Raw genomic sequence first — 10,104 nt, 5'->3', positions numbered from 1 at the left:
ACTGTAGCTCAAAAGAAAAACAGTCAAGCTTTAAACCCCAAGGTACTTTTATTGTTCTGCTTCTGATTTTTATATTATGAATAGAACTTCTCATGCAAGATTTCTGAACAAGCAAATAATGCCTTCTGCAGATTAAGGTGAAATGCAGTCTACTGAATGCCGACCAGGGGGCGCCCAAAGCCTCACCTGAGCTGAAGGTGTTTCTTTCCAATCCACTCGTCTATGTCAGCAACCACACTGGCACAATGATATAATCAAATTAGTCTGTCCTATATGAGCACTGGTCCATTTCTTAACCCACAACAATGGAGTGCTTAAAGAAAAAAAATTCAAAAAATTTCTCAACAGCAAACGGTGATAATGAACATTAGGTATGACATCAAAATAAAGAAATGGTTAAGACTATACTGCAACATCAAATACCAATTCCTATGCCTGCACAGTCTGTATTTATGTCTCAGTAACTCAACAAATGCTGTGGCAGTATCAATAGTCAACTGTCAGGGAAACAGCCACTGCAGCCTGTGGGGTTCAGAGAATGGAGATCCCTCTGACTGTCAACCATCAATAACGTCACAGCTAGCCAGTACAGTCAATTTCAATCTTGGGTTAGGAAAAAAAAACTCCATCATGCATAAATTTACACACCAAACTCCTCATTAAATCATGTGTTCATGTGTAATGGTGAAAAAATAATACCTCTACAACATGTCGTTGCTACAGTTAGTCAACTTATGCTATGGGAAGTGTAAATGCATGACCTAAAAGAAGTGTGAGTGAGAGAAGGGGACCTAGTCAGTACAGCTTGTTAGTTACAAAGTTAAGGAAGCATGGTATAATTTCCTACAGAAAACAGCAAGTACTTGGTGCTCATGGTTCTCTAAGTTTAGGAAAACAAAACACTGACTTTCAAAACCAAAAAAAGGAATTATAATGTACATTTGCAGATACTTCAAATCCAACACCCATTAACATTTTTCCTTTTCTAAAGGAGTATTTCCTAGAAATACAGATGGAAATCAAAATGCTGGGAGCAAAATTTCTTTTACAGTTTCATCCTGAAACTTCTTTTTTTGGGTGACGGAAAAATACAGCGAATGGTGTTCCCAGGTTAAAGTGCAATAGAGGGAGATGTGACAAAGTGGGAGAGTGATGTTAGGCAAGATCACTCTCCAGAGCGACAGCAGGCCCTGAAGCCACATTGCAGATTCTGGCAACCGCTGGCTGTGTCTGCATGGGGACCTGGAGAGAAACATCACACTTAGAGAGCTCATCCACTCAATCATGTCACACAATGCAGCGGAAAAAGCTACTGTCCAACTGGTGCACCCTTCGATTCATAATGTTCACTGTTAATAGAAAATTTATTTGAATTTACAGCTAACAACTGGTTAAAAAACGCTCCCAATCTGACAGTGACTACTAAAGGCACCATACTAGCTGCAGTAATGCTTACTTACCTTCAACCTCACAAGACCAGCATCGGTTACTTGTGGCACTTAGGAAACACGCTATGTGGGTAGGGTTAGTAATTGTCACAGTCATCATACATGGCAATAGGTCTACTAACAAATCAACCTTGCACTGAATAAGGCATCCTCATATGCAGTTTTACATCCACCACAAGCCTCTTTGCTATACCAAAACTGCAAACAAATTTGGGTGTCGGTGGGACTCAAACCCCTAGCCAAGCTGTACTCATGAGCTGTGTGGGACCCTGGTCTTACATATATTCAATGACAATATCCATCAGCAACATAAAGAAATCTTGTTCTGTTACCGTTAATGTTGTCACAGTAATAGAAGTGCTCATCATTGAGGGCAGGACAGGCAGACACCAGCTCCTGCAGCCCCACCTCAGTGATGAAGAGGCAGCCGGACAAGTTGAGGTGCTCCAGAACAGGAAGCCCTCCGTGCTGAGACAGAGCCCTGAAACACATGCAGTGAACCAACACTTAGTGTACAGCACCATGCACACCAACTAAGGCAGTGGGCATGTCTACATTGTACCAAAACTCCCTTTTTTAACTGACTGATGCAATATTTGACTGCAGCAAATGTCATCCACATACCATCCTGTGATTATCAGATGGAAGCATAGCCTTATTTTACCATGTAAACATAATAACAAAACTTGACTTTAGTCTTTTTAAAATCTGAACATGAGAGCAAGGTTGCAGGGAGGCTTTATCCAGACTCAATGGCAGAGTGCTTTCACAAATCAAATGGCAACTTGGTGACATTCATGTGATATGGCGCGTAAGCTATTATTGCATCTTTATTGCATGTTTACAGCTAGCACTAAAACAATACTGCTTGCGTCAATGTGTTCTGTAAACATTAGGGCTGCACAATATGGGGAAAAAATCACATTGACACATACTGCAATTGTGACAATATTTGCAATTTCAGTGGGAGTGATCATTTTTGCATCACAATTTTCATTTTAGCTGGAAAAGGTAGTAAAATGAGGATGTGAGTTTTGCTGTGGTCTGGACCAAACCATCATGTTTTTTTCCATTTGATTAACTGTATAGCCCTACTAAATATTCATGCAATCTGGTATAATGTTCTGATATTTTTAATTTGATAACAAAATAAGTGTGGGCTGAATCTCACTGCATCACATCTCAACTCTACTCAATTCAAAATACTGTCTTAATCTGATGACTCACAATAACACGAATGTTGTGTGCACATTAACATACCCACATGATACAAAAAGGAATATCTCTTTGGTTTGATTGACACAAAGCAACAAATGATGTTTACCTCAAGCCCAAATCTGTGACTTGATAGCATCCAGAGAGACTGAGAAATCTCAGTGAGCGTTTAGCCTCTGACTGATCAGTCCTGTTTGCACGGCCCACACACTGCTGGCCCCCGAAGGAGCATTTAGTCCGAAAATCTGAAGTGCTGCCCTTGGTAATGCCTGGCTGACAATGTGGCCCAGTGAAAGTCCTGAGGGCCACATCGCTAGTGCAGCAAGTGGAGTGACCACAGAGCATCTCCCCAGAAATGGCATACTGCTGATGCAAATAGGAGGCATTAAAGCCAGTCCTGTGCCCTCGCCTCCTGCTCCTCCTGCAGCAGCATGATCCCGCCCCAAGCTGTGTCTCTACAAAACTCTTCCCTTCAGGAACAGACATCCCACCACGACGGCTCCACTCTGCTGCATCTTCAATATCAGCAAGGTCTGACGGGTCCAAGACCCAAACTGGGGTGGGAGTGCATGCAGTGCCCCGGCGGCCTGCCCTCTGCTTAAAAATGATGGCCTGCCGCTTCCGAACCACCGGATGAATGTTCCTCTCGTCTAGAAGAGTAATGGGTAGTGGGGGACTTTTGAGGAGCTTGTCTTGTCGGTTGGAGCGCTTCTCAAAGACTGTGGAAGACGGCAGGTCACCTAGCCCAATAGACAGCTTCTTCAGGGTATGGTCAGTGATCTTCTCACACCCTGACAAATCAAGGTGTACCAATGACAGACATGCTCCAAGAGATGACCAACTGAAAGAGGTGAAGGCAAGCACAAAGTGATGAGAATTACGTATTATGTGAGATTACAAAAAATGAGGCCAACTTCTTTTGAGCTGTATACCATTATACAGTACAGAGATTTTGAGAAAATTATGCAGGGGAAAGAGACTACAGATTAAGGTGAAATAGTTACCTGTCAAACGCAAAGTCTGTCACATCAGTCTGGGTCAAGTCCAGGTGAGTGATATTAGGGCAGAGAATGAGAATTTGACGCACCTGAAAGAGAACAAAATACAGTCAACTTCTGTGCAATTGTGAGCCATTTAATTTTGAAGCAAACTGTATAGTTTGCAACTGCTTCATTATGGCGACAAAAGAGGAAAAAAATGCACTGCGTACCATTTTACTTGAGACTGTGCAACTGTAAGCCAGAACAATGGACTTGACAGAAGGACCCACAACTGGCAGAAGGTTCTGGATAATCCCATTCAGAAGCTTCTTCTCCCTCTGAGCTGTGCTGATTGCCAATGAGCCCTCTGTGTCCTCAGATATATCTAACATAGAAAAATGCCAGGATCAAAGATTTAAAGATTTAGATGGATTTTAATAATCACGTTAAAAGAATGGTTAGGTCTTATTCCTACCTACATTGCAGGCCTGTTTTTTTTTTTTTTTAATACCTCTGAGCCACTGCGCAGCATGAGATTCTGAGGCAGGAGCCTTCTGACTGATCAGGGGCTAAGCTCAATACACACTGTGGCCGACTGTAAAAGTAGTAAAGCTGTGGTAAAACAGTAATGCTGGTTGCACTTTTGTCATCAGGGCTTCCTGAATGTTGAATGCCATGGAACTGGACTAGCAAATTCAGTCATCTTTGGAATGACACTTTTTACAGACTTTTAATTAAAAAAAGATTAAAAGCATCAACAAAACCTAAGGTGTGTGATAGGTCTGGAACAGGGTCCTTGTCAAAAAAAAAAAAAGCAACAAATCCAAAAGAGGGGCTGCTACATTATTTAAACTGGTGAATTGTTAGAGTCAGTGTGAATGCACTCACTTTTCTGAAAACACTTATGAGCTTTTCAACAGGGGGCTTTATTTAAGTGCTGTATAAAGAGTGAATTATCTAAATTTTCTGAAACATTGCACTTCAACTGAGGCATGCACCTCACTGAAGACCAAAACTCACCAGACTCATCCACATCAGCATCCTCATCCCATTCCTGATAGGCTCGACCCTCATCCTGCCGACTCTTCACCCAGTTTTCATCTGGCTCCTGGTCAAGATCACCAGGAGGGCCGCTATAATAATCTCCTGTATTTCACAAACACACACACTCTTATCAACATGGCAGTGCCACTACATGGCCACAAAATATTTAGTCCATGACTTATAAATACAGATGAATACAGATTTTTCTGATTCCCCACAACAAGTGCCCATTAATATTCCGTTTTTCAAGGAAAATGAACAGTTACCAACAGCCTACCTCGGGCCCAGCGTACAGGGTAAAGGTGCCTCCAGAGAGAGCCGGTCTTGGCCAGCTCTGACCACAAGGTGCACACTTGACTGCAGCGGCACAGATCTTCAGGGCCCAAGTAGAGGAATAGCCTCAGCATGATCTCTGTAGGAAGCTGGGAGATGTGCGTAGAATGCCTCTTCTGCTCCAGTTCTGAGGGGAAAAAATTTTAATTACTTGTGACTGAATCTTAAATTTGAAACGTACCTCTAATACCACTAGAATAATTTATGTTTTGTGGAACCAGTGACTAAAGTACTTAGGATATGATGAAAACTGTTGACTCATTTCCTGTAACTGTTGAGTCTACCATGACAATCTCTTTACGGAGATGGCAAGTTGGCAGTGTTATGTGCCAATTTAATTTATACTAAAAATGTGTACTCTTATTAAATGACACCTGTTGCACATTCACTTACATGAGGCTACCCACTGCAAGTCTGAGACTGCCACTTAACATCTACACACAAGCTGCCTAAGTGCCTTGATCAAAGGGCCCGAAAAGTAATTTAACTTTTTGGCTTACAATGCAAAGAGGTAACCTTGAGGTGACATGGTTGATTTCTCAAATATTTAGGTTACCACAACGTTGGCCTGTGTTTTAAACCACAACTTGATTGGAAACACTTGGTTGGAAATACTAATACAGTGCACCCCCAGGCTGTATGCATGAAATAGGCTAGATGTTTGTGAACAGACTCACTAACCGTCATCCGTCTTCTCATGATCCGTGTATTTGAAGGCTTTCTGCAGCTCATCTGCATGGCTCCACAAACTGAGGCCCTTCAGCACTTCAGCTGCATAGTCCCATTGCTGCTGGCTGCAGTGCTGCGCGATCACCTGTTTTTTGATGTCTTTTAACTCCTCATATGTGAAGTATTCCATCAGCATGGGCTGAAACACCTGCAATACATTTGAAGTTAACAAATGCCATCAAATCAAAGCCAGTGGTGCAATACACAGTTACGAATAGCTCCCTTCCCTCCCTTTATTTATATGCATACAAGTAATAGGAAAAACAGACATGAAAATGTCTTATACCTCTTCCTCTTCCTTCATATGGGGTAGAAAGTCCTTGGTAAAAGCTTCAAGCCTCTCCTTCAGCTGCTGGGCATAGTTAAGCTGCTCATATTCACTCTAGAAACACATTAGCATATTATTTATTTAGGCTTTGCATTGCATTTCATACATGACAGAAAAAAGGCATTCACATTCTACAATGGCTTTCAATTCAGTACTTTAATACAACGACACTACTATAACAGTATAACAATATGCTCTTGTAGCCATTAAATTATGAGGGATGGCAATATTAAAAACAAAACTGAACTGCCAATAAATGGTGAAATAATGTGTTAACTCCTTAAATAAAATTAGAAGGACCTTTGCAGAAATCTCAATAGGCTCTTTCATAAATTACCAGATTTAAAGCAAGGTCCTCCAGCTATCACTTGACAAATAATTTAACACAGCACTTTATCCCAGTGGAAACTAAACATTGCCTCTACCGGCTGAGGAGTGCACATTTGAAGGCCTGTCCAAGGCAATGGAATGTTCCTCTCTGTTTTGACAAACTGATTGGGACACAGCGGAAGTTAAGATTTACACAATTGCACCATTCTGGAAAGCCCAGTTTTGGTTTGCCTATGGCTTGGGAGAGAACAATAACTCTTGTCTCTTGTCTACTGTTAAGCAGATCACAAAAACAATCAGGCCTCTATTATACAAATGGAACTCAAATAGGTCAACTTATCAGCCCACTTCTTTCTGCAAAAGGCTTCTTTCTCATCAGAGCAAATATCCACAAACAAACACAACAGGAGCTTAGAATATCTCAAGCAGTAATCCTAGCACCAGACCAGAGGTGCTACAGAAGTCGGTCTTCAGTCAGTCGCGCGGCTTCTGTCCTTGAATTATGACATGTAGAGATGTACTGTGCAGCCAATGTTGACCTGTTTCTACAGCAAGTCTGTGCTAACTGAGGACTGAATATCAAGTCAAGGATTTCCTTGGTTTAGGTTCAGTCACACTTGTTACGTGTTGTGCAAGTCTGTATTCTATATTTAGGGTTGAATATGTTTCTAATTTACTTTCCGATGTTATTCATTCACTCAAGGATTTTTCATGTTCTGTTTTTTGTTTGGTAATAACTTGGTTTGGCTAGATTAACAAAGCCATTTATAGCAATAGTTTGAGCCTTAATTTCACTGATAGTAAATATCATCTTTACATGAACAGTACAATTATATATATACTAGTGCACCATCAGTCATGCGAACACTTGTTTCCCTGTAACATGGCTCTAATACCATTTAAAGATCCCTTTTGACCTTAAACTTGTATTAAATGGATATAAAAACTAAAAAAAACTAAAAAATAAATAAAACTAATATTTTCAACTTCTGGTATTAAAGCTAATGACCAATTATGTGTTAAAACCTTGAATGACAAAAATATACAGTCTTTTAGAATTTGATGAACTGGGGGAAAAAAAGCTTTAAATTCAGCTTGGTTTCTTCTACAGAAACAAAAACTGCTTTACTCAAGTGAGTAGAAACCAGCTGGTTCAGTCAAAGTTCCTTCCTGTTGAGTATTATGGTGATGTCATTTATATGCATACTTTAACCTCTGTTTTGAACCCCTTTATCACGGTGCTATTCGCACAATGACCCAACATGATCTCAGGACTGTATTTCACTTGAACCCCTGTAAATATCATCATACTGGGGTAAATCTGGCTTTTGCTACTGTGCAACTATTAACCAGAATACAATGCAAGACAGTCTTAGCATAAGGGCCCTATTTTCTTATCCACAGTTTGCTTCAGTAATTCCATGAATACCACAGACTACGTGTCATTACTTTCGATTTGACTCAGTGTATAAATAAAGGCTCTATGGTTCTCTGCTGAGTCAAACGGAAAGTAACCAAACAACAACAAAACGGGAATGGCATTTTCCTAAATTCCATGTGAAAACATGTAAGCATATTCACCTTGACATTGTGCAGTCCTTTCTCGAAGAGGGATAACATCTCTGAGAGTTTGTTGTCAGAGTGCACGTTGTACACGGTGCAGCTGCGCTGTTGCAACAGGCCGATAATGTAATCATTTTCAATCTGTTCGTGCATCTTGAACTCCTTAAAGGTTGCACACAGCGACTGAAGAAACGATCGGAAGTCTTTGTGGTTGGAGAAGTTGGTTTTTGACAGCTGTTGACAGAAAAAAAGGATATCACAATCACCCGATGCAAAAAGTACACCTGTCATTCACACTGACGAACTGCTGATAGTGTTATTCTTGTCTCAAGTGAGCTATTGCATGTGATAAATATAAAAATCTGCGGCTAGAATTACATCAGAATATTTGGCATACATCAGCAAGAGCTAGCTGTGTCAAGATTTAGAAAATGTTACACCAGACGGCTAAAGTTGGGGACTGGCTTAACGCTAGGATTACTAAAGCATTTTAAACACCGCAAAGTGTAAACTAACTTGTAGTGAAGGTTAACCTAATTAAACTGGCACGGTGGTACTAGGCGTCCATGTGATGAGTTGCTGTATATTTTCTTGGTAAATACGGGCGAAAATGCGGCGTGTTATTCAAGTCGGATTGCATAACAAGCTAAGTTAGCCTGCAAGTTGAGCTAACGGGAGCTACACAGTGAGCAGGCGTTAGCTGGCTCGGCTGGGTGGCTGTAAGTTTGTCACCGAGCCTTATAGCCCATGTAAAAGTCACACTTCATACACCTGGTTGGCCAAACAAACACGTCAATCTCATTTTCATATGTCGACAGCTAGCTTAACGTCCTGAACCCAAGCTAGAAAAACATCCATCATCTCATCTGCTCGGCTGACTTCTGCGCATATTAGCTTGCTAGCTAGCCGTCAAGCTAGCACAACTTCTCGGCTAGCTGGCGCTCGCTCGTCCGCACATTTTCTCCCCGTAAAGCTCCATCATTTGACGGTCAGTGTTTACCCATACACACCTTCTCGCAGTATAAGCCCACCAACTGCTTCATTCGCCAGTGTGGGCCAGTAAAAACATCCACCTCGTCTGGAAAAGGAGCCATCTTCACACACTGAGGCTCAGTGCGTCATTTGCATGGCGATACAATCAAACAGGAGGTGTGTTTACACGGCAGTCACGTGACTCCAAGTTGTGTTTGTAGGCCGCTTGCTCTCCCGGCTGGAGGGGCAGACACCCTAATCCGGGATCAATGCTCAGCTAAATCATTACGTAAAGCCCACTACAAACCCACAGGCAACTGGACTCAGAGTAGCAGCGTCTGTTGACTTCTCATGCTGCTCGGGCTTGAAAGTATTTATATTCAAAACAAGCACTTCAGATCTATCTGCATGCGCTTTGCACATTGTTATTTTTTCCGCTCGTATGTAATATTCATATTTTCTTTCCCACAAGAGGACAGCAATGAACACATGTCCGCATTGCATATTGTTTCCATGTCTGTAAATGGAATAAAGTCATCAGTCTTGTACAGCACACGTCTGCATGCCGCGACATTTATACAGAGCTGAGGCAGTGAACTGTCTGTAGAGCGCACGTTTGCACATGTTGCATGATATAAAGTTAAACACCTTTTTTTGTTCATATTCTCTTAGTATTCCCGTTAACGCTGCTGTAGCCTGCATGTGTGATGCATACCACTTGATTGATCTGTCTGTCTGTCTGTCTGTCTGTCTGTCTGTCTGGGTGTCTGTCAGGGTGTGTGTTATTTGTTTCTAATAATGATTTGAATGACGTCATTGGCCCCATCATTCCCTTCTATCTTATTTGATTTTTATTCTCAACTTTTTTCCACAAAAAGTTATAAATGTCATCATAAAAGGGACTATAGTTCTTTGTGCTACAATTAAGAATATTTTCCAGTTATGTTACACCTTATGTAAGGATATTTATCTGGTTTTGGAGTGATGTGTCTACATCTACGCCTCAAAAAAAAAAAACAAAAAAAACCCTGTTCAACAAGACAAGATTCCCTTTAAATGTTGAGTACAAACCTGGCTTACCAGCGATATATTCATAAACCATAAAAACTAGATATAGATAGATTGGAAAATTCGTGTGTTAAAGCAGCTTTAACACATTGCA

The 10,104-nt window shown here is 41.1% G+C and overlaps 1 protein-coding gene across 1 annotated transcript; it reads right to left on the bottom strand.

Moving 5' to 3' along the window:
• Positions 1–29: 29 nt before the first annotated feature.
• Positions 30–9,123, bottom strand: fbxl5 (F-box and leucine-rich repeat protein 5). The gene is made up of 11 exons (XM_030048988.1): positions 8,981–9,123; positions 7,989–8,204; positions 6,036–6,131; positions 5,702–5,897; positions 4,965–5,147; positions 4,664–4,789; positions 3,874–4,028; positions 3,668–3,750; positions 2,773–3,504; positions 1,781–1,929; positions 30–1,242 (listed from the first exon to the last, which is right to left on the bottom strand). The coding sequence occupies exons 1-11, from the start codon at positions 9,062–9,064 to the stop codon at positions 1,166–1,168; spliced, it is 2,097 nt and encodes a 698-aa protein (XP_029904848.1). The 5' UTR covers positions 9,065–9,123; the 3' UTR covers positions 30–1,165.
• Positions 9,124–10,104: the final 981 nt, after the last annotated feature.

The sequence above is a fragment of the Myripristis murdjan genome, chromosome 4, assembly GCF_902150065.1.
Source record: "Myripristis murdjan chromosome 4, fMyrMur1.1, whole genome shotgun sequence".
Lineage (NCBI taxonomy): Eukaryota > Metazoa > Chordata > Actinopteri > Holocentriformes > Holocentridae > Myripristis > Myripristis murdjan.
This window is presented reverse-complemented; position numbering and strand designations above follow the sequence as displayed.